Source organism: Malus domestica, chromosome 05 (assembly GCF_042453785.1).
Source record: "Malus domestica chromosome 05, GDT2T_hap1".
NCBI classification, from domain to species: Eukaryota; Viridiplantae; Streptophyta; class Magnoliopsida; order Rosales; family Rosaceae; genus Malus; species Malus domestica.
Window position 1 is genome coordinate 25583150 of NC_091665.1, and position 24997 is coordinate 25608146.

Genomic DNA, 24997 nt, shown 5'->3' on the forward strand with positions numbered 1-24997 from the left:
CTGAGATATTTGGCATGGTATACATGTGGATTTGCTATCCTGAGCATGGTTTGATATAGATATGTATTTTATTTTCTGGGAATTATACAGGTTTTCCAGCGAGGGGTTATTACTTTTGATAATTGAAATGGTTTTGAAAAGCTTTGTTTTTGCCCACTCACACTTTCTATTTTACGCCCATCCAGGTTCTAGGTAAAAGTGCTTGTTGGTGGCTTACGAGGAATTAACGACGGTTCTGACAAATTATCTCTAATGTAGGACCATCTTTGGTATTGTATAATTAGTATATGTCCTGCTGGACTACACTTAGGTTACCTATGCTCTAATTATGTGTAGTCACTCTTGAACCTCGTTACTTGCACCTATATGCTTGTCTAGTGTAAATTAATTAGCTTGGTTTTTTAATTATTCGCATTTTTATATATTCTTGTTTACTTCAGCATTGCGCACATGGCTATGTCACCCTCACGTGACGGCCAGCACGCCTTGATTCTAGGTCGTGGTGTGTCATTCCCGTGCCTCAAACAAGTACCTACAACAGGACCTTGTTGCACATCTTTGGGCCAAAAGAAGCATGGAGTAGGCGTTTAAGTTTTATGTTGTTAAATGTTTTTAAAAATATTGTTTAAGTTTCATGTTGTTAAATGTTTTCGTTATGTTGTAAAATTTTTATGTTGGTTAATGTTATTTAATGTTGTTTCATATTGTTTAATGTTGTTTCATGTTACTTAATTTAATTTAATGTTGTATAATGGCTTAGGAAGTTCTAGGAAAAAAAAATAGAATTTACAAAAAATATGAAACAAATTTTGTAAAATAGAAGTTATACAAAAAAAAATTGAATTTAAAAATAGAAGTTATAGGAAAAAAATTGTAAAATAAAAAATAAAACTGTAAAAAACAATTCAAAAATAACGGCTAGCTAACATCAACTAGTCGTTGTATTAAAATTTTTGACCTACCATTCCTGTCAGATATAACCGACAAGAATAATGCACAATGTTGTCGGTTATATCCGACAGGAATACTCAAAATTCTGGCCTAGCCTGGGGCTGGCTGGTTGGCTCATTTGGGCCAGCCAGTTGGCCCTTTGCCCTTTTTTGTCTAGTGTGGCCCACGAGCCATTTGGCCTAGCCCTCGATTGGAGACAATTTTTGAGCGTTTTTCGGCCCTCTGGCCCTTTGGACCTTTCAGTTGGAAATGGTCTAAGTAAGAGATCTTAGGTTTAATTCTCGCCAAATGCAAATTTGAACCACATTATTGCTAGTTTATTGTGCGCTTAGTCCACTATAACATCGTTAATCTGAATTAATAATTTTAAACTCTTTCTTAAGCTTAAACACGACCATGCATGGCCATAAGGAAAAAGAGAAAGCACAAGAGGGAAAAAGAGGAAGAGATGGAATTTCTTATTTATCAAATTTTTTTTAATCTTTTTCAAAATAGATAGGTATATAAGAACAAAGTTGATTGGTATAAACCCTAACATATTCTGTTTAACATCCGCTTAGATTAAAAACGTTTGCAAACCCTAGATTTTTTTGTACCAGGAGTCAGAACAACATTGCAAACTAGTTAACAAAGTTGGCCAATTTGAAGATTGTTTCGAAACTAGCAAATTCTATCTTGGTAGACATTTGGGACCCTTTTCCACAAAACCCTTCAATATTTCAGTGGGCTATCTGTCCATACATATCTGTGTATGTATATATACAGTTTTACAGAGGTAGTGCACTGCCCTCCATCTGGGTTGTAATGTAACCACATGACAAAGTATTATCATTATGTCTTCTTCGTTCAAGTTAAAATCAAGTGAAGGCCATCTGTTTATTCGAGAAAAAGTGACTCAGCTGAGAGAGAGAGAGGGGGAGAGTCAACAATCACTTTCACTTTTCTCTCTGTAAGTCTCTGTGAACTCTGAAATCCCTCACACTCAAGTCGTGGAGGGGGGCAAACTGCCATGAAATCTTGTTAAAAAAAGAATGTTAGGCCATTGCCACTTTTAAGGTCTTCTCTTTTCTTTAATCACCGTTGGTATATAAATGTTTTTTGTCCAAATTAAAAGAGAAACTCTTCTAAGAAGTAAGAACCAAGAAGATTGTGTATGTCACTTTTGTATTTTTCTTCAATAGTACGTAGCATTGAGCAATGCAGAAAATGAATGGCTGAGATTGAAAATATAAGATCTCTTGCTAAAACACCTGTTTCACTTAGTGCTGCATAGTTTTGAAACCAGGCCTGTCACATTTATAATTTTTTTTTAAGTCATGGTATATGTTTGTATAATCATTTCATAAATACTAAGTTTCTACTAGAAGAAACTATTCCTCGTTACTTAAAAATTTCAGTTTGACACGTTTGCTGCAATTCTTTTTATGTTTTTAACAAAATATTTATGCATTTGATTAGGCTGTTTTTTAGAACTAATAATGAGAATTCGAGCAGTGTTGAGATCACATATAATACTGAGACAATTTGGTCTAATGCCTTGAACTAGGGATAAGTGTTAAAATTAATAATTAAAAACAACAAAGTCTTTGAAGTCAAATAAAGGATCTTGTGAGAATATACACACTGCCCTAACAATCTTTAAAGCCTAAAGTTTTGGTAACTTTGTGCAGCGGGTTTCTGATTGAGGATCTCCTTTAATTTCTTCCACAAAGCACACATATATAGTGAGGAACTATGAATCATAATATTCTTATAGGAATATGGGAAAGCTAATTTTATCAGGAACTGTAGAATCAAATCCCCAGAATCCATGTAACTACTAAGAGGATGTGTCGGAGGGGATGATAATTTTCATGCCACTACTGGTACCTACTGCACTTGAAATGTGGGTCTCGTTGTAAAAGAACACACTTATTGGGCTTGGCTGGACCCCTTAGACACATCAAATAAAAGAAGGCAATGGGACCATTTCTGATTCACTGCATCGCAATCATACAAATAATGAACTGAAGTAAAAGCAAACTAGTTAATTTGACCTCCATCACATGCTTAACCAGCTAATTTTGCCCGAAATGAAAGAAACTTGTAGACGTGAGTGTAGTCGTATTGGTTAAAAGACTGTGCTATCTCTTATAGTATCTCTAATGGAGTCCCTAAACAAGAACAACTACTATATAAAATGAGTATAAAACAAATATATGGACAAAATGACTTTCCAATGGGTCGGAAAGTGAGTCCCTAAAGTATAGGGACTGACCGGATACTTAGTGTATGTACCCATATATAAAGATTGTCTAGGGACTGAAATGGTGGACCCGTTAGGACAATTTAAGTGGTAAAGCTAGCCCACCCAAATGAGCGTTGCTGTGCAGCATGAACTCCAAAAGGATTTTTTGCATGAAGAAAGGGAAATTTTGGACCTGGGGAATTTTGGATCTTAGGGTAGGTATCATTTTTACTCAAAAACGTTTTAGGTTAAAATATATCATCTATGGTTTAGAAAATATTTTAAATGTCTACAGTAGAAAATGAAATGACTATTAATCTAAGCTGAAACATAAAATTATTTATTCACTAGAATCAAATTATTTAAACTAAGTATTAAGTTAATGTTTTGTTCATTAGGTATTGAATCAATGTATCTTTTAATTAATAGTAAGCTAATGGCCATCTTTCCGTGTCTCTAATTATTCCTTATATTTTCATTGACCTAGTTTAATTAAAAGAAAAAAGAAAAAAAAAGAACGAGGTTAGCACATTACAATATATGAACCTTAGTTTTTTTTTTTTTTTTTTCTCATTATGTGCCCAACTACGTACCTAATCATTTGCAAGGGCAAACCTAATAATGAAGCAATTCTAATTCTGTTTTTGTGAAGAAAAAATTTGGTATCAGAATTTGAATGTTTTTTGGCTAAAATGTTCACAAAAATATTTTACAAGAAAGTAATGTTAAATTAATTCAAAAAAGTTTAACATAAACATAAAATGTGCACCTAATCAAATTATCACATAAAATCATAAAAACCTTAAATTTAGGGATTCTACTGTAAGGACTTTCCCATTAGAGACAATATTCCTTTAGGGACAAAGATTCCCTTTAAGTCTTTAAATGAGTACTCAAAGGTGGTGGTGGGAGTTTCTAAATAGGGACTCCCATTGAAGATGTTCTTATGCACTTGATTTCGAACTATTTTTTCTCAAATTAGATTAGAGTGAAATATCACTTGTACAAAAGAAAAAAAAGAAGGAAAGAAAGATATCCATGTTTGTGTATTTTCCGAAATACTTAACAAATAGTTGGGATGTTACATATCAGTTGTAAAGTGACAGGCGCATGTATCTAGGAAATACAATGAAAACTAAGTAAATAATATTTTTTAACTACACCTTAAGTAATAACCTACTAAAGTTATAAAATTGATTTGATCACAATTTTATGACTTTATAGAAGTTAGATGAAAAACAAAGTAGGCATAACAAATTAACGAACAATTACTACAAAACTATGAATATAATTTATAACGAAGAATGCCGAGACGGCTACAAATTGAGAACTGCATCTTGACTAACTTACTTCTCAAACTAAAATTCTAATTATATTTATAGCAACAAAAACCTAAGAAACCCTATTGCGTAATGCCAAAAATACTCTAATACAAAAACAAATCAAATCAAATATCTAATTAACTTCCTAAATATACCTAATAAATTCCAAACATTACTGTATTCAAATTGTTGTAAGAATAATTCTTGAGATTTCTGGACCTGCATGTCAATGGACAAAAACAGACAACAATATGGAGCAAGGAATGAGTCCCATGCTAGTGTTATTCACTCTAAAACTCCAAAAGAGAAAAGAGAAAAGAGATCATAAGGAAAACACAGCCTAAAGAAAATGACCCAACTCTATAATTGTGCTTGTCCTTTGCTTTATATATACCACTTGAGATTTTAGATTTGAGACTTGAGATTTGATTACCATAGGTAAGACAGAAACGGTAAGAAGTGAAACAAAAAGAAAATATGTGTGTGTAAATTCTACTCATAGTTCATAATTGTATTGATAAGAAGGAGAGTGACTAAGAAAAGTGAGTGTGATCATTTAGAGAATATGACACAAGAACCATATATAAATAGCAAATTGTTTTGTGGCTTTCAAAAATTTTGATTTTTTTCGATTTCATGATGATTCTTTTGAAATGCAAAAACATTTATATCTATATATTGGTTTTTCATTTGTTTCTCTCAATGCTATGAGAGGTTTTCGGATATGCAACATTATCTCGAATAAAACCCTAATTCGTGAATTTTCCACAAAATTTGTATAATGTTGTCACCGATATATATTTAAGGTGGTAAAAAAAAAAAAATCAATTGGCTAAATCGTAGGACTACATCACACTCATTACATTGGTTGTCAAACTGAAAAAAGTCTTATTGTCCTTTATCTTTAGTTCCTTTGACCGGTAGATAGGCTGAGATGAAAAACTCAAAAAATAAAAAATAAAAAACTCAAAAGGACACGAGCACGCACGGTCACATGCAATGCAAAGCAAAAAAGAAGATGAAACAACACCAGTTAGAAAACAAAACCCCAGAAGCAGAAAAAATTATTAGAAAATTATTCAAACACCATTAGCTTTCTCACATATGGGAAAGAAAAATTAAATTCCACAGTGCACTGACACAGGTACATTTTGTCTTTTGGACCATTGAGGAAATGATGGTGGGTGATGAGGTGATGGTAGCCTTTCAAAGTTGGGTGCTTTGATGGATTTATGATTGGTCCCTCCAAGCCAGCTAAAACCCTATAGCTCTTACACATGACATATTCGGATATTCCACCAATTTGCTATCCACTTCGCACAAGAAAAAACCCTAATCATCTTTTTTCTCGATCCATATATTTATACTAATGAATTGTCTCCCAGTGGCACCTACATGATAGAAACCCACTTCTGCCAGCTCCAAAAACTTACAGAATTTGAAGATTGTTTTGCAGCAACTAGAGAGAAGGGAGCTGTATACCATGCAGGCAGCACTGTTTCAATCATTGTATGTTCATCTATGAAATGGGATTTTGAGATAATGACTAAAAGATATTCTTTTTTTTTTTAACAAGGAATATTGAAGGACGAGGATTTGAACACATAACTTTGGTAACGTATGTAAATGTTCTTAACAACTTAAGCTACACGCACTTTGAAATGAAGTTATACTTATATGGAACATTGTTTCAACCATTGTTTGCTATGTATGAGATGGGATGTTGAGAAAAAAACTATAAGGATTTCCTGTTTTTTATACAAGCCATACCGAGGGAGGGAGGAATTGAATTAGTGCATGATTTATTGCTTTTAACAACTTCAACTACAAACACATTGCAAATAGTTATTCATAATATAGTATAATAAGATCTTCATCTTCCTTATTTTTGAGGGCTTAAAACTAAAACCTTATTTGTTTTAATTTTGAATCATTGTTGTTCATAAAATTTGAACTAAAAATCTTTTTTGCCCCAAACGAAATGATCTTTGTCTTTAAAATTAAATGTTGTGAGTACTAGGGTAGGGGCAACTAGGTTGGGAAAAAACACGTGTTGCATGTAACAAAAGGCAACTTATTTGACCAACCAACTAGACAAACAGAGGAGGCAAATACAAATCCCCTCCTATGAAAAGTAACTTTGATAATACAAGGATGATTTAGATTGCCCCCCCTAGTAATAATAACTTTTAGCGTTAATGCAGAATAGGGAGGATGGAGGGTAGAGATCAGATTCCTCAACCATCACCTAAATTACCACTTTTAGCCTACCTTCACACCCTCCTATCATCTGATAATTTGATAGAGATAGAAGTAGTAGGGCAAAAATCAGTAAAACAGTCAACCCTAGGCTCAAATCTTCACCAGGGACTTTTCTCAGGTCCCTCAAATTTTGCCATTATTTCACTTTTGGTTACTTTTTCTCCAATTCACAATATCCCAAACACTTGCAGCCAAAATAACTACTTGCATATGGAAAATAATTTCCGCAATCCTGTTTTCTTCTTATGGACTCTTCTCTTTATTTTTGTCTCTTGATCATGCTTTTGTTCAATCTAAAGACTAGAAAAGGAGAGCAAAGTGTTAGATGAGAAAAATAGAATGCGAAAATCATTTCCCTTAGCATATTTGGGAGGGAAAGGAAAAAAGCACCGAAGGATGTGTGAGTTGAATTCCACACAAAGGTCAATTTTCAACTGTTGCAGCTTCAGTTGGAACCCATAAAATCTTGGGCGTGGTCCTTGGGCCATTGTGTGATATTTATCAAAAACAAAAGAAAAAATCGGGCCTTGCATATATTTCATTGGGGCTTGAAAGTTGCAATCTATGAACATAAATAGGAGGCAATAACAGCAGCGCAAGTAGTGCCATTTGTATTTAACTTGGCCAAGAAGAAAAGTTGACATCTTGAATATCACTGCAATTTTTCACGGGATAGTATCAAGTTATCAACAGAAATTGATGCTCATAAAAAGTAGGCAACAGATCTTATGAACACAGAAATTTGAAAGCATTGCTCCAAAATTTTGCCAGGGAGATGCTATAGAAAACTACGAGTACCCAATTGAAGCGTAATACCTCTGCATGAGTTAATCGGTATCATCGGACTTGTCGATACATACATCACTTCATTTACAATTATACAATACTCTTTGGATCAGAAGTAAATATCAGATTGCTTTGATTGTGCTTTGATATCTTTCAATTTCTTCAATATGTTGGTAAAGTAGTCCTGCAAATATTTCTCCAGTGTAACTATATCTTTTCCGTCAACCCCAAGAAGACCATATGTTTCGCTCATTGGAACAGAGAAAACAGTATCGCTTGAAAGAACCTACAAATGCCAAAACACAGGGCATTAGCCCTCTCCGTTAGAACAAACAGTGTATAAGAACTTCTTTTCAGAATGCAAATGTTGTAAAACAACAATTACAATGCAAATTACAATATTTCAAAAATATAATAACTTGTTTTACGTAAATGACTGTCAAAACCATATTAAGAACTTACCTCTGAAAATGCCAATCTATCAGCAACATCATTTGTCCACTCAAACAGCCTAGTTAGCTGACGGGTTACTCTCAGGACAGAAACTGGGACAGTAGTTATATTTGCCTCTTGCCCCGCAAACCTTTCGCACAACGTTATTACCTACAAGAAAAAGGCATGTTCACAAGAACGTGACAATGGGGGTGAGGCACAGCGAGAGGATTTAAGAACAATGATGGGCTTCTGGTGGTAAACTATTCTCATTCACCTCTTGGGTTGTCCATGCACGAGGGCCAGCAAATGTGAGAAGCTTCCCATTGACTTTCTCATTTCTTAAAGCTATAAAGGTCAGGCGAGCTACATCCTAATACACACACAAAAAAAAAAGTGTTCAGATACCATGATGACATGAAGAAAAAAAATGGTAATCCTTAGATTAACCAGGTAAATGGTCAATGCATAGTTAACCTGGGTGTCCATGTAAGCAATCCTTGTGGGGGCGTCTGTTCCCCATACCGATTTCTCTTCTAATATAGGCACTGCATACTGTCCAATAATCCCCTGAGAAAGTAAAAACGAAAAGATAAGCATTTTCACTTAGTAGTTAGTACTACATTAACGAGGCAAGGATAACTAGCATACATAAATATTGATTGTTGTATGAAATCACGTCTTTGGAAAGATTCCCTTCTGAGCTATAAACAATTCTCCAGGTATATGCATATAACCTTTTCAGGGTGTGTGCTTGGTTGCATGCCTGTTTTTGTCAAGTGAATGATATTTATACATGCTACTTTTTATAAATCTATCCAGTTTAATTGGTCTTTCTGATAAAGAAATGATAGGGGTTGGACGAGTGCTACATGAGAACGAGAACATTAAGAAGATACGGAAATTAATTTGAAACATCAAGCTGTCAGGGAAAGCAAAAATTTGGATACGCCAGTAACAAGATAATAAAAGAGGAAGTTTAAGTGAAACTTACTTGCATGAATCCACATAAACGAATTATGATGTGATTTATGCCTGAATCTTGGAGAAACTTTTCAGTGCAATACTTGATCTCCATAAGTGGAACTTCGGGATGCTGGTCACAGTTGTGGATGGAATAGAATACAAATTTTTGGATCCCCATTGCTTTTGCACATTGTATAAGAGCAACTTTTCCCTCCCAATCTACCTAAATAGAACAAATGGGTAGATAAGTCCAAAAGAGAGGGACACAGAAGTAAGTCTGGTATGTTTACTGCAACATATAAAATAACTTCATGATCTCTGAAGACCTGAAGATGGATACACGAATCTCTTAACAACTCTCTAAATTCAGCCGGAGCATTTATTTAAAGGTTGAACACAGACCTTTTCTAATTTCTTTGAGTTTCTTTGTTGAACAAGGAATAACATAAATACACAAAAAGCTTCCTTTTTGACAATGCCACAATACTGTAATGCAATTAGGAAAGGAAAGGTAGACGATGATATTCTTTGAACTACATATGCAATGAATGAACCGAACCAGTGATAGCTTCAAAAGATGATCCACACATGGGAATTAATTTCTAGGCTGATTACAAAAACTATTAATGTACAGAAACTCACCTTTTTTATGGGCTCTTCGGGACGGCCCGTCGCACAATCGATGATTGTGTGAATCCCTACCAATGTAGCAGGTATGGTCTCTGGTTTGCTAAGGTCTGCCTGCTCACCACAACACATTCATTCATCAAACCACTTGAAATTTCAAAAAAACAAAAAAAACAATAAAAAGAAAACAAAAAACAAAATGTCTCCAACTTCTAAATACTTACTATATAAATAACAAGAACCCAAGTAGGATTAAGCCAATTTACATATAAGAATTACTGAATCATAGTGAAAATTTCGAGATTTATATAAGATTATAAGAGTTGGTGAATTGGAATTACATTCACAACGGTAGCACCCCAATCTCTGAGGAAATCAGCAGGGGCTGGTCTCGGCCTAACCAAGCACCTAACATCATAGCCTTCATCAAGTGCTCTCCTCACAATCTGCCTCCCCAGAGTCCCGGTGGCGCCGACCACTAGTATGCTGGTGGGTCTGACGGGTGTCCCCGGAGCAAGATTCACAGCCCCAGCTCCCGCCCTGGCCGTACATTTCATGAAACGCCGCGTATTGGTCCCTGCACACATAAATCAACAATTAAAAAATGGGTTCTTTTCAAATTTGAAAATAAATAATGGGTGCTTTTCAAATTTGTGAAATAAAGTGGAAAAAGTAAAGCTTTCCAGTTGAAGCGAGAAGGAGACGAACCAGTGGCGGTGGAGGTGGAAGAAGATGACGAAGGAAGGAGATGGTCCGGAGCTAAAGTCCGGCACCATGAGAGTGAGGCTGGGAACGACAGCGTTTTGGAGTCGTAGTGATGGAGGTTTCCGGGTGTTGGCAGCTGGGTAGGAAGCCTCCAAGCCATTGCCATTTTCAAGCTTTCCCTTTGTCTGTCACTGACTGGACAGACTCTTCCATTTTACAGATAGAGAGACATGGAACGACGGAGCTCAGTGTTGCCACGTCCTTCCAAAGTGGATTAGGATTTTCTGCCACTTGTCACATCTCATTCCGTCATCCGACCCGACCCTGGCAATATTCAATGTCATTTTGGGCCGACTTCTAAATGAAGCCCAACTAGTCGAGACAACGAGTGTCTATGTGAGAGTTGGGTTGATTTGATCAAATTCAAATGCTATGCATCGTTAATTTTGCTCCTTCTCTTTTTGGAAATTTTTTTTATTGTGCCGTAACACAAGCAGTATATATTATTTTATAAGTAGCGAATTTGATTCAAATTATTATTAGTACATTGTGAGGGTAAGCCTATTCCTTCTTCTTTACTATATATAATATCGTTTGTTAAGGAAAAAGAAATAGTGGCAATATGATCATTGAATTTAGGGAAATAGCAAAAAATCACTCATTTTCTTAATCTTTGGACTCAAATAGGACAAACTAGTCATGCATTCTATGCACAAAAGATAAATAACGAAAATACCCACATATAAATTGTAAAAACTCACGTCATTTTTTCAAAGGTTTTTTTCTTTGATTCAGAGATAGACCTTTCAAATATGAAGAAAGCGAACTCGTTCGCGAAACAATTTCCTTTGATTTAGTTGGATTCTTTCATGCCCATTCAAACTGCAATTTCCAAATCTTTGAAATATTTGAACCCAATCATATTTGGTACCAAATTCAAATTAATGAACTGCACCACAACTGGGAACTTTCGGAACCTTAACGTTGTTGAAATTCATATTCACTCTCGCTGCGAAAACATAAAGAATTGAAAAAATACCAAAAAAAAAAAGAACAAAAATGTAGATTTGGGAACGAAAAATGTCAAGCAGCAAAATAGTCCATTAAAAAACAAATTAATGGAAGAAAAAAAGAAAAAGCAATATAAACTTTAAGAAATTCAGCCATTGATTAAGGGCTGGTTTGGTATTGCTGTGCTTTGAAAAAAATCTGCTGTGAGAATAAGCGGCTGTGCTGTGAGAATAAGCGGCTGTAAAATAAATCAGCTAAGTGTTTGGTAAACTTTTTTGTAAAAGTGCTTTTGGAAAAAAAAAGCAGTCTGATAGTGGGTCTTTTCATTAAAGAAGCATTGTAGCTCCGTGTGCTTTGAAAAAAAGCCAGTTTTCCAAAGCTACAAATAGCAGCTTCAGCTTTTTCCTTTGATTTCAGCTTATTCTCACAGCAGCTTCTAAAATAAGCCATTTTTTCAGTTTACCAAACACCTAAAACCTTCACAGCTTTTTTTCATGGGTGCTTTTTTTTAAGCACCTCACTCCCAAACTAGGTCTAAATTTGAGCAAATAAAAAGGCGAAGCTGCGAATCTGCTTTAATCCCGAGCCACAAACGGTGGGGCGGAGGGTGGCGACCTAGAATCTCATTTAAGAAGAGGGAGGTGGAAGACGAGGAGAGATGAACCAGTGAGAGGTAAGGAACGTGGCGGTCGCAACGTTGGAGAAACGGTGAAGAGGAAGATGCGGAGAAATTGGACGAGAGAGATTGGTTTAGGATTCTTCGAGTTGGGAATTGGGCAATAGAGATTTTTGGAGAGAGAGAATGCTGATTGTGTCGGAGGAAATAACTTTTTTTTTTTGGACCAAAAACGATAGCATAGGATTTCATTAATCAACACCAAGTAAATACAAAGTGTCATTGGGTACATAATTCCAATTATCAATAAATTGATCCGGAATGAATTTGCACAAAGTAGACAAATAACATTAAAACCCTAGTAGACACCCACAAGCTCAATCACACAGTCGCCAAGCGCACAAAACTACTAGTATAGATGTGTCACAATAAACGATAACAACAACAGAGATATACCGATAGACACAACGGTCATCGCCGAATAGCGAGGCCACAAAAAATCATTGCAAAAGTGCGAGACCACAACAAAGTCATCGTTAGCAGATGAGACTCACAATAACAACGCACAAAGGTGAAGACCAAATTAGCCAAAACACCAGCGTCACCGTAGTGCACAAGGGCGACATGAACTAAACTACACCGAGAAAGATCCGATGAACAACTCAAAAGCAGGGGGACCAAAGCACTCATGCCTAGATCACCTACAAAATCTAAACAGTGGGACGCCCGCGTCCACGCTCAAGCTGAGCCGAGCCGAGTTGCAACAAAACAAGTCGCAACGAGCCGAGCCGCACTAAGATGCTCAAGCTGAGCCGAGCCCCAACGAGACGAACGCGCCAAGCTCCCAGACCAAGCCAAACCTCCAGAGCGGAGAGCACTGAAGCCATCGAGGAGGGAGACATCACCATGGAAACCGAGTTGAAGATGGGGGATCCCCTGCAGCACATATATAAACCCCACACAAGGAAACGAGCGCCAATCAAAGAAAATCTTGAACAAGCAAGGCTCGGGTCGGGATATAGGGCATAAATCCATGTATATCTGCACCCAAAATGGTGGGAGAGAAGCAATGGAGGGGAGATGAGGAAGTGAAAGGTCGAGAATGAGGGGTCGGAGTGAGGTGGTGGGAAGAAACGAGAATGGCGAGGGGATTAGGATGGTTGAGAAGGGGAAGAGGGGGGAAGGAAGGGAGGAAGAGCTAGGAAAGGGAGGGGAGAGGCTGCCACCGACCCCTAGCCATAGCCAGAGGCCGGCTACGAAGTGGGTGACGGCTAGGGTTTGTTGGAAGAGGGAAAGCTTTTTGTTGGGAGTAAAATGGTGCTTTTGTTGTTTATATACAGGCAATTAGGTCATTTCCAGTTTTAGAAAAATTCTATTTCTATCGTATTGTTGTGCATGTTGCGTGCATATCTCGAAAAATCCTATTTTAGTCTAAAAATTAAGAAAGTGGGCCCTTTTTTACTATTTCTCTTGAATTTAATTATTGCATATTCACTATGTTGAATATTGGCTTACTTTAAAGATACATCAATGTATGATGCACATTATTAAATTTAACAGTTGAATATAGATGTGCTCCTAAGAATGTAAGTATTTTTGCTCACCACCATAAACTATAGTGTATGTTTACCATACACCTAATTAATTGACACATGTCATTTCATTTAATCTTGGTTAATATTTTTAAAAATTGAAAAAGTAACATTTAGTATGAAAATTAACTAGAATTATGTGAAAGAACACATGTCAACGATTAGATGTATACATCATAATTATGATGTCAATGATTTTTCTTGGATAGTCGTCGTTCGTCTGTGTGTATCTCTATATATAAAGCCAAGCTTAAAGTGAATACTGTTTTTGGGGCCACAAGCTTCACAAAAAATAAGTGGACAAAAATGCCCCCAAAACAAAAATGTTCAAAAGCAATACAAAATAATGCATCAAAAGTGGTAGGGGTATTTTCATCATTTTAACAGTAATTTTTTTTTTCTTTCAAATAATTAGTACCTTACAATAGGCTAGCAATAATATGATTTAATTAGTTGTTCATTAAATATTATTTTCTCTATTTTTAAACATGTTCAAAACATCTTAAAAGGCTGTAATGCCGGTTATAAAAAAAGTATTTCGCACGCGGATAATAATGTGATTAAATTAGTTGTCAAATGATTGTTTTTTTTTTTTTGAACAAACGATATTATCTACATTAAGGGGAGGGGGTGGGCTTAACCTCACAATGGGTTACCAATAATGTGATTCAATTAGTTGTTTATTTGTTTTTTGTTTTTTTTTAACAAACAATATTATCTACATTAAGCGCCCGGGGGAGGGGGGTGGGGTGGGTTTAGCCTCACAATGCGCTAGCAATAATGTGATTCAATCAGTTGTTTATTAAATATTATTTTCTCTATTCTTAATATAAATTATGTTGGTACCATATATTGGGCCTCGTCTTTGGGCCTCATCCTTAAGCCCATGACCAATGTAAAAGGGGAGGGAGCCCTTATTCTATAAAAGGGACTCTCTCTCACCCTCATGAGTGAGACTGACATTAGGTCTCACCTTCACTAAGAGATCCAGAGACTCTTATCTCACATCCCTCACAATATAGAGGGCAATACCCTCTCAGCCAAACAGAGAGCAAAATGGCAAGGGCTACATCCACAGAGAGCTCCCTTGCCGATCTATTGTAATCCATACATACATACATAATCAACATCAGTGTGGACGTAGCCCAAACATTGGGGTGAACCACGATATATCTTTGTGTTCTTGTGCGTTTGTGTAATTCACGGCCGGATTTCTGTTGTACCAAAGTCCTCCGGATTTTGTGCATCAACATTTGGCGCTGTCTGTGGAAAACGACACGAAACGCTATGTCGGTTCTCTTTCGTTTTTTTTCATCTCACCACCGTGAATCTGCACAACCCAAGAACCCAAAACCTCCATCTTTGGGCTTTTCCATAAAACCCTCACTCTCTGTTCGACTGTCAACCAAAACCCTAAAGGCCTCATACTCCTTATTCCCGGACAAGGCTTCTCTATCTTTTCAACCAAACACCACACCAATATTCTAATTTGTCCCCGTCACTGCCAGCGGAAATGCGAATGGCAAGAGGAAGGAGTTGTCTCCTCAAGATGCAACAATGATGATACAGATGACTTTCAGAGCTTATCTGATCCGTAGATCACAGGCTCTTAGGGCCCTTCAGGATCTCGCAATTGCCAAGTCCAAGTTGAAAGAGCTCAGGGCACTGTTTAATAACTTCTCTTACCGCCGTCGTGTTGTCCATGATGCAGCAAAGCGTCATAGGTTCATTGAAAGAATCATCGTCCTGCTCCTCACTGTTGATGTTATTGAGTGATGGAGAAGCAGTTCGTGCTTAGAGTCCTACCTTCTGTTGCAGAGCGACTGGACCGCCTTATGGGCGACAACGCTTCTACTGACGACAAGTCGTTGGATTTGTCTTTCGAAGATCGATATTTTTTTAGGAGGCACACCATCTTCCGTGATTTTCTGGGCATGAAGCTTGGAGATTCCCCTGTGGTTTTAGCCCCAAAAGCCTCCACCGATTGTAGGCTCTCTGAGCCTTCTCCTTCTGCCTCCGCTTCCCTTGAGGCTTCTTCTGGCCGTGGCCGTGGCCCCATCTCCACCACCTATGATCTGGGTTCCGGTGGTCACATAAATCCTGCTGTGAGAAGTTGATGGGGACACCGCATACGGCGCTCCGATTCGACGGAACCTTCCAGATTCTCAGTTGCACAGCCGCCGTCTCTATCTTATTACACGCGTGCTCGATTTTCTCCTGTCGTCATCTTGGTGGATTGGACAGTAGTCATTCACTCAACGCCCAAGATCATCGGCTAGCCTGCATACTCACCGAGTCGCTGTCTTGTGATTGCCTTCAAGCCTAACTGGATTTTTGTGCAGAACATTATAAGCTATCTTGTGATTACCTTCAAGCCTAACCGAATTTTTGTGCAGAACATTGTGAGCCATGAGCTTCCCTCTGCGAGAGCACGAGGGTGACATTGCAAAAGCAAGTCGGAGACTGGGAGCAGACCGTAATTTCGTCAAAAAAGAAGAAGAGGAGAAAGGAGAAGTGACAGGAATAAAAGTAGACGCAAAGGAACTATGTCAATGCTACATAGATGTTCACAAGCTTGGCACGATGGATGAGTGGGTTATCAGAGAATATACATACTTTAGTGCAATGTGCGACATGAGCATGACAGCGCAGGGTGTCGACCACCAACTTCTGAAAAAGATAAAACTTTCATCATGAAGGAAAATGCATGTCCCCCCCCCCCCATTTACTGAAAAAGTCACGGGAACAGCAAGATAAGATTTTTTTTTCTTTATTATTTTTAATTTATCATTATTTTGATAAGATCATTTTGCTTTACATCTGTGTGTAAAATCTTTAACAGGAAATCACATCATGCATTTGCTTTACAACGTTTATATCTGCGTTTACTTTACAGCTTTTGCTTTACAATTAGCAATATGTTATCTGTTTTTATGATCTGTGTATATATAGTGCATCCCCATTGTCATTATAATAAAGTTACATGATTACTTTTATGTGCTCATTATGTCGGGTCACATGGCCTTAGACTCTTACTGTTACTATTTTATTATTATTATTGTTTGTAACGGTTATCATTCCTTTGATCACTTTATGACCACTACCATAAAACGTGACAAAGTCTGTGCACCCACTACACCATTTACATTATATAATTATTTTATCACCTCATCTGACCAAATTGGATATCAACAACTTGAATGAAAATATAATATATATATATATATATATATATATATATTATTTATTACCCAGTGACATATATTTATTTATTGGCCTAGAATATTGTGACTGCCATTAAACTATGTCACTTATACAACATGTGATTTACCACACGATTGAATACATTATTTATTTATACAAGGCACATAGTACAATATTTTGCCTTGACAAACTTTGACAATTTGATTTATTCATTATACAGTCATACTTATACTGTCATTTATTGTCAGGAATTATTGAGCAACTAGATTCACTGATCAACATTGTTGCTGATTAAAAGAACCCAATATGCGAACCCCACAAGAAGACCCGAGTCATGTCGAGAATCAACTCATACTGAGTGCATGTCGACATAAAGTAGATACGTGCAATGAGGAATACCATGAGCCGAGTCGCCTTGCAGCGAGCATAGCCTCTAGCCGAGCAGCCTCGCAACGAGCATCGCCTCTAGCCGAGCAACCGCCTCACTGCGAGCATAGCCTCTAGCCGAGCAGCCTCGCAACGAGTATCGCCTCCAGCCGAGCAGTCTCGTAACGTGTGATACCTCTAGCCGAGTGTTGCTTTATGTTAAGCATTGCCTTGTGTTGAGTACTGGTTCAAGACATCTAGCCACTTCTGCCCGTACATGGATTGGATTTGAAGTCTCCAGCCAAAAGACTTTCTTGACTAAAGACTTGGGGGACTCCTGTTGGTACCATATATTGGGCCTCGTCTTTGGGCCTCATCCCTAAGCCCATGACAAATGTAAAAGGGGAGAGAGCCCTTATTCTATAAAAGGGACTCTCCCTCACCCTTATGAGTGAGACTGACATTAGGTCTCACCTTCACTAAGAGATCCAGAGACTCTAATCTCACATCCTTCACAATATAGAGGGCAATACCCTCTCAGCCAAACAGAGAGCAAAATGGCAAGGGCTGCATCCACAGAGAGCTCTCTTGCCGATCTATTGTAATCCATACATACATACATAATCAAAATCAGTGTGGACGTAGCCCAAACATTGGGGTGAACCACGATATATCTTTGTGTTCTTGTGCATTTATGTGATTCACGGCCGGATTTCTGTTGTACCAAAGTCCTTCGGATTTTGTGCATCAACAAATTCAATAGAGACCGATTTTATTATGTGGATTCAGCTGCTTTAATTGATTTATGAGGGGTTTCTTCTAGCATGATCTAAGATTATTCATTTATTTCAAATATTTAACTTTTCTTTTGCCAATTTACGCATATAAATACATTTAAAACGTGTAAGTCACGCGTAACATACTGTGATTCAAAAAATACCTTCTGCATGCGCATGAGCACATACATGATAGCTAGTATTTTATAAAAAGATGCTTTGGACAAATTTGCTATGGACAAAATTTTCTTTTAATTAAGTATATATTTAAAAGAAAAGATTAAAGTAGAATTATCAATTATGAAATTGATTTTTTTAAGTATGTGAAAGTGACTACTCCTTGTCTCTCCTAGTTTTTAATTTTGTACTCCCTGGAGAGGTTCTGATTTCTACATACGCACACCAACTATTAGAAAAGTATTCTCATTGAATTGAATAATTAGAGTACATTTGATATTTATACAGAGAGCTATATTTGACAGCTCATCAAAACTAACCTATAACTATCCAATAACAAACTAACTGTCCAATGACTAATTACAACAGAAATCACTAACTATCCAATGACTAATTACAACAAATCAAGATAAACAACTATCCTTAATATGCCCCCTCAAGTTGAACTTGGGCAACCGAAGTGATAGTTTGTCTCTAAGCAACAGAAAACGAGACTTGGACAGATATTTAGTACAGATATCTGCAATTTGATCATGTGAACATACAAACTGAACAGTTACAACTTTAGAGAGAACCTTTTCCCTGATAAAATGATAGTCAATCTCCACATGTTTAGTCCTTGCATGAAATAAAGGATTTTTTGGATAAGGAAATCGCAGAAATGTTATCACACCACAATTTTGGAGGATATGGAAGAGATAGATCAACATCAAGAAGCAATTTACATAGCCATGAAAGCTCAGCAGCTGTGTTAGCAAGAGACTGATACTCAACTTCAGTGGATGTTCGAGCCACTGTTGGTTGGTTTTTAGCACTCCAACTAATAAGAGAGTTTCCAAGAAATATGCAAAAACCTCCGGTTGATCGTCGGTCCAAGGCACACCTTACCCAATCAGCATCTGAAAAGGCATTTATAGTGAGTTAAGATGATGTTTTTGGAAACCATAGTCCCAAATCAAGAGTGCCCTTCAAGTATCTCAATATTCTTTTAACTACCTGCAAGTGAGACTGTCGGGGTTGATGCATAAACTGACAGACCAAGTTGACAGCAAAGGAGAGATCAGGTCGAGACCAAGTAAGATATTGTAATCCTCCTACAATTGATCTGTACTCCTATGGATGAGAGAGCAATGGAGAAGAGTGGTCAACTTTCGTCAAGTACTATTTGTGTTTAATTTTAAATAATAAAAGTTAAATAATTTTTTACAACAAAATATACGATGAACGGCTAAAATGTGAGAATTCCTAAGATCCACGGATCTGTTTCCTTCTCTTAACTATTGTGGTAGGGCCACTTGCGCCTATCATTCATGACTTGTTCCACCCTTATTTTTTTCTTGGAACCCCACATGGACAAGGGTCTGCTCTGCTGTGCCCATTTTTCCAACGCCCACCGTCAGCCTGCATCCTCGTTTCGACACCTGTATTCTGATTTAACGCCATGGAGCACGCGAGTTTGACCGCATTCAATGTTTCAACGTCTGCAAGTTTTCGTACATATTTTTATGTCTCTGAAACTTGTTTGTTGATCTTTCTCTGCCGGTAATCCCACCGAGTTTCCCTTGGAGAATTCTGTATCAGAAACACCATAGGCGGTACTGCCTCCAGACTCCAACTCATTAGTTAACTACGCATAATCCCGATCTCTTGCATCTCTAAGATCGTTTATTTATGAGCAAGCCACGTAACCCATATGCATATATATGTTTTGACTTGTGGGTTTGTACAGGTTATGGATATAGCTGCTCCTGCTTCTGCTGGTGGCGGCGGTGGACCTGGTGGTGGTGCTGATGTCCACCCTTCTCGAGAAAAGTATGATGTGTTTATTAGTTTCAGAGGCGAGGACACCCGCAATACTTTTACTAGCCATCTTCACGGTGCCTTACTCCAGAAGAAAATTGAAACCTACATAGATTACAGACTTGTGAGAGGGAGTGAAATTGCACCTGCCCTTCTAGAAGCCATCGAGAAATCTACGCTTTCGTTAGTCATTTTCTCACAAAACTATGCATCTTCCACCTGGTGCTTGGATGAACTTGCGCACATACTAAACTGCAGGGAGACAGTTGATCAGATGGTCATACCTATTTTTTACGACATCAGTCCATCAGATGTACGAAAACAACAGGGGACTTATGCAGATGCATTTGCTCAACTTGAAATCCGTTTCAAGGACAGTATCGACAAGGTGCACAAGTGGAGGGCTGCTTTGGTGACAGTAGCTAATCTATCTGGCTTCGATTATTCAAACAAAACTGGGTAACTAATTCTATAACTTCTTGTGATTCCTACTTTTGAACATTTAATGCATACAGGAGTAGTTAAGGAATACCTATTACTAACTATTACTTGTACGTCATATAATTGCCAGGACGGAGGCCGATTTAGTTAAGAAAGTTGTCGACGAAATTTGGGGCAAATTGAATCAAAAATCGTCAAGCAATTTAAAGGGCCTGGTTGGAATGGAAAAACGCATTGACCAAGTTGAGTCAACATTATGCATTGATTCCCTTGATGTATACGCTGTAGGTATTTGGGGCATGGGTGGGATTGGCAAGACCACCCTTGCTGATGCTGTGTTTCACCGATTCTCTTCTAAATTCGAAGCTTCATGTTTTCTTAAAAATGTCAGGGAGATATCTGAACAAACAGGTGGACTGGATCGCTTGCGAAACACACTTGTTAGTGAGATATTAAAGGAAAAAGATGTAAATATTGGCACTCTGACTATAGGATCATATCGTGTTAGGAAGAGAATGGGAGGTACGAAGGTCCTCATTGTTCTTGATGATATAAATGATTCAAACCAATTAAATTTTCTAGCCGGAGATCCTACTCTATTTGGCCCTGGAAGTAGAATCATTATAACAACTAGAGATAAGAGCCTACTTCAGAAACTTGTTGATCATAATAAGATATGCAAGGTTCAGGAATTAAATTCTGATGAAGCTCTTCAACTCTTTCGTTTGTGTGCTTTCGGAAATAACATTTCTAGAGTCGATTGTACAGAGTTGTCAAAAGTTGTGGTTGATTATTGTGGGGGCATTCCGTTAGCTCTTCAAATTTTGGGTTCCTCATTCCTTCACTGTGAGAGCAAAGAAGATTGGCTGGATGAATGGAAAGAATTTCCAAGAGAAAAGATCTGGAAAGTGTTCAGATCAAGTTATGATGGATTAAAAGAAATTGAGAAGGAGATATTTCTTGATATAGCATGTTTCTATCAAGGGAAAGATGTGGACATTGTAAAAGAAATGCTAGATATATGTGGTTTTCGTGCAGCAGGAATCGAAGTTCTGAGTGATAAGTCTCTCATATCAATTTCAACAAATAACTGCTTGGAGATGCATAACTTGCTACAAGAAATGGGTAGGGCAATTGTTCACGAACAATGTATTGAAGAGCCTATAAAATGCAATAGATTATTCTTTGATGAGGATGTCAATCGGGATTTGAAAACTAACACGGTAAGATCTCCAAATGCATTCAATTTCATGTAAATTTTTTTGTATATTGTGTTGTATTCACATTATTGATACTTTGCTCTTGATTCTCAGGGAAGTGCAACGGTACAAGCCATATTCTTTAACAGGTCTAAGATTACAGGGATACTCTTGAATCATGCAGACTTCGAAAAGATGTATGATCTAAGATTGCTATACGTTTATAATTCTAGCTGTAACAAGTACTGCAAAGTAAAAGTTTCTCTTCCCCATTCTCTTACTTATCTTGGCTGGGAGGGTTACCCTTTCAAATCTTTGCCATCAAAACTTTGTCCGGAAAATCTTGTTGAGCTTCAAATGCGCAACAGTCAAGTTGAGCAACTTTGGAATGAGGGCCAGGTATGTATATGCTTATTTTATTAAATAAATGCGGTGTAGAGATCTATTTGATCAGTCTATGTTATTAATTCTTTCCAATTGTCATTGATTTGTTACAGAATCTTAAGAACTTAAAAGTGATGGATCTTCGTTTGTCCGAGCATCTGATTAAAGTTCCAGATCTCTCTCAAAGTCCAAACATTGAGCATATAGATCTTTACGGGTGTAAAAGTCTGGTTGAAATTCCTTCTTATTTTCCATGTCTCGACAAGCTTAGTTACCTTAACCTGACAGACTGCACAAAACTCAAATATCTTTCGGAGATGCCAAGTAGTATTGAATACTTATATTTGGATAGCACTGCAATAGAGGAATTGCCTTCATCAGTTTGGTCTTTTGAAAAAATTCGGTGCTTGGAGCTTCCCAATAACATACCAATATTGGACTTGAGTGGGAATGCGACTAATTGCAAAATTCTTGTGAGTCTCCTAGAGAGCATTTGCAAATTAAAGTCTCTTAAGAGCCTTGATCTGAGTGGAACCACAATTAGAAGCCTACCTGCAAGCATTGGTAACTTAGAATCTCTTGAGAAACTTGATTTGAGTGGAACTGCAATTAGAAGCCTACCTGCAAGCATTGGTAATTTGGAATCTCTTGAGAAACTTGATCTTAATGGAACTGCAGTTAAAAGCCTACCTGCGAGTATTGGTAATTTGGAATCACTTGAGAAACTTGATCTGAGTGGAACCACAATTAAAAGCCTACCTGCAAGCATTGGTAATTTGAAATCTCTTGTGAAACTTTATCTGAGTGGAACTGCAATTGAAGGGCTACCTGCAAGCATTGGTAATTTGAAATCTCTTAAGAAACTTGATCTGAGTGCAACCGCAATTGAAAGTCTACCTGCAAGCATTGGTAATTTGGAATCTCTTGAGAACCTTGATTTGAGTGGAACCGCAATTAAAAGCCTACATGCAAGCATTGGTAAATTGCAATATCTTCAGAAATTTTATCTGAGTGGAACCGCAATGGAAAGCCTACCTGCAAGCATTGGTAATTTGAAATGTCTGGATAAACTTGATCTGAGTGAAACCGCAATTAAAAGCCTACCTGCAAGCATTGGTAGTTTGAGATCTCTTGAGAAACTTGATCTGAGTGGAACTGCAATTGAAAGCCTACCTTCAAGTATTGGTAGTTTGAAATCTCTTGAGAACCTTGATCTGAGTGGAACCGCAATTGAAAGCTTACCTGCAAGCTTTGACAATTTGAATTCTCTTGTGAAACTTGATCTGAGTGGAACCGCGTTTAAAAGCTTACCTGCAAGCATTGGTAATCTGAAATCTCTTGAGAAACTTGATCTGAGTGGAACCGCAATTGAAAGCCTACCTGCAAGCATTGGTAATTTGAAATCTCTTGAGAAACTTGATCTGAGTGGAACCGCTGTTGAAAGCCTACCTGCAAGCATTGGTAATTTGGAATCTCTTGAGAAACTTGACCTAAGTGGAACAGCAATTAAAAGCCTACCTGCAAGCATTGGTAATTTGGAATGTCTTGAGAAACTTGATCTGAGTGGAACCGCAATTGAAAGCCTACCTGCAAGCATTGGTAATTTGGAATCTCTTAAGAAACTTGATCTGAGTGGAACCGCAATTGAAAGCCTACCTGCAAGAATTGGTAATTTGAAATCTCTTGAGAAACTTGATCTGAGTGGAACCGCAATTAAAACCCTACCTGCACGCATTGGTAATTTGAAATCCCTTGAGAAACTTGATCTGAGTGGAACTGCAATCAAGTGCCTACCTGCAAGCATCAAGGAAGCTTCTCGGCTGATTTCGCTGTGGTTAACCAATTGCAGGAGCCTTGAATCTTTACCAGAGCTCCCAGGGGTACGTTGGCTTGAAGCACATGGATGCACATCACTCAACAAAGTGCTGAGCTCAAAGACTGCACTTTCACTAGGTTGGGATGAATATAAACATTCTCAAGGGCTTCAAGAGCAACTTACATTTTCAAATTGCATAGGAATGGGAGGGGATGCTTGGCATGATATATTGACTGATTCGCAGATAAGAATTATGCGAATGGCAACTGCGTTATCAAAGTATTTTACACAAGAAGAAATTGAAGTGGCATTTCATCTTGAATTTGAAGAAGAAAGTAATGTACGTCTCTCTGTCTCTGTCTCTCTCTTTCTGTGTTGTTAAATTGAATAACTCGGGTTCTCTGCTCTCTAACACATTTATTGATGAACAGGAATATGTTTTTAGATCTCCAGTTTGCATTGTATGTCCGGGAAGTACAATTCCAAGTTGGTTTCCAAACGAAGCTGATAATTCTGCACTAGCAATCAACCTTGGTTCAAACTTCTTTAACACTAGTTTTTTGGGTTTTGCTTATTCTGTTGTTGTTGCATTCGAGAATTATAATGTTGGAGGGAGTTTGAGTCTTGGGTGTAAAATCAATTTCAAAGGCTGTGGTGATCCTTTTATCTATCATCGGAGTTGCATGGTTGCCGAATACGGGGAAATCAATGACTGCAAGTTTGATACGCCTCACGTGTTCGTCTGGTTTAGTAGCTTTGACCATGTAAAGCAAGGAAGCTACAATGGCGTTACCGAGGCCATATTTGACTTCTACCCAATAATAGAGGATCGTCCTGATGACGGAGCCGTTGATTGTTCCAATATTAAGGTGACAAAGTGTGGGATCTTCCCAATGTATGCTCCAAATGATTCTGCATTGAAATAAAAATGAAACAGGTGAGGGAGCTAAACAGGTCAGAGGTGATCTAATTCTGTGAATTATTTTGTAATTTTCATGCTGTTTCTTTATTTGTGCTTCTGAGATATAGTATTCTGTTTATTATTGCAATTTTCAGGACTGAGGTTGATTTCATTGAGAACGTTGTTGAATCGCACGTCATGCATCAAGTAATTTAGAGGGCCTTTGTTTGATTTAATGAAAGCCGAAGTGAGCAAATGTAGGCATTTTGGGGCAGGCAAGTCTAGTTTGCTGCTCTGTTTTTTGCTGAATGTTGTTGCTAGAGAGTCTTTCTCTGGCGACCAAAGAGATATTTTTCCTTTTAATTATGCTTGCTTATGTTCATTTACACTCAATGTGAGATATTTTTACTTTTCATTTACACTCGTCGAGGAATTT

General features: G+C 37.5%; 2 protein-coding genes across 7 annotated transcripts; one reads left to right on the top strand and one right to left on the bottom strand.

Moving 5' to 3' along the window:
* Positions 1-7352: 7352 nt before the first annotated feature.
* On the bottom strand, positions 7353-10581 carry LOC108173015 (protein HIGH CHLOROPHYLL FLUORESCENCE PHENOTYPE 244, chloroplastic). The gene is made up of 8 exons (XM_017331360.3): positions 10282-10581; positions 9915-10150; positions 9589-9687; positions 8975-9169; positions 8458-8550; positions 8258-8353; positions 8011-8151; positions 7353-7834 (listed from the first exon to the last, which is right to left on the bottom strand). The coding sequence occupies exons 1-8, from the start codon at positions 10442-10444 to the stop codon at positions 7658-7660; spliced, it is 1200 nt and encodes a 399-aa protein (XP_017186849.3). The 5' UTR covers positions 10445-10581; the 3' UTR covers positions 7353-7657.
* An 8822-nt stretch (positions 10582-19403) lies between these two features.
* Positions 19404-24976, top strand: LOC103403665 (disease resistance protein RPV1-like). 6 transcript variants are annotated; one of them, XM_070822448.1, is made up of 7 exons: positions 19404-19615; positions 19750-20279; positions 20392-21484; positions 21575-21859; positions 21958-24000; positions 24092-24597; positions 24717-24976. In XM_070822448.1, exons 2-6 carry the CDS (start codon positions 19753-19755, stop codon positions 24584-24586), a joined length of 4443 nt encoding a protein of 1480 aa, XP_070678549.1. In that variant the 5' UTR covers positions 19404-19615; positions 19750-19752; the 3' UTR covers positions 24587-24597; positions 24717-24976. The 6 variants fall into 6 exon arrangements, with proteins under 6 accessions (XP_070678549.1, XP_070678551.1, XP_070678552.1 ...); XM_070822450.1 differs by having other exon boundaries at positions 24092-24614; positions 24717-24836; XM_070822451.1 differs by having other exon boundaries at positions 19528-19642; positions 24092-24614; positions 24717-24836.
* The last annotated feature ends 21 nt before the right edge of the window (positions 24977-24997 follow it).

Coding starts and splice junctions, on each gene's coding strand:
- LOC108173015 (XM_017331360.3), bottom strand. CDS start 10,444: ATGGCAATGGCTTGGAGGCTTCCTACCCAGCTGCCAACACCCGGAAAC. Junction 9,688..9,914: donor GGGGTGCTACCGTTGTGAAT/GTAATTCCAATT, acceptor TGTGGTGAGCAG/GCAGACCTTAGCAAACCAGA. Junction 7,835..8,010: donor ATAGATTGGCATTTTCAGAG/GTAAGTTCTTAA, acceptor TGGCATTTGTAG/GTTCTTTCAAGCGATACTGT.
- LOC103403665 (XM_029102224.2), top strand. CDS start 19,714: ATGCATATATATGTTTTGACTTGTGGGTTTGTACAGGTTATGGATATA. Junction 20,280..20,391: donor GATTATTCAAACAAAACTGG/GTAACTAATTCT, acceptor TATAATTGCCAG/GACGGAGGCCGATTTAGTTA. Junction 21,485..21,574: donor GGGATTTGAAAACTAACACG/GTAAGATCTCCA, acceptor CTTGATTCTCAG/GGAAGTGCAACGGTACAAGC.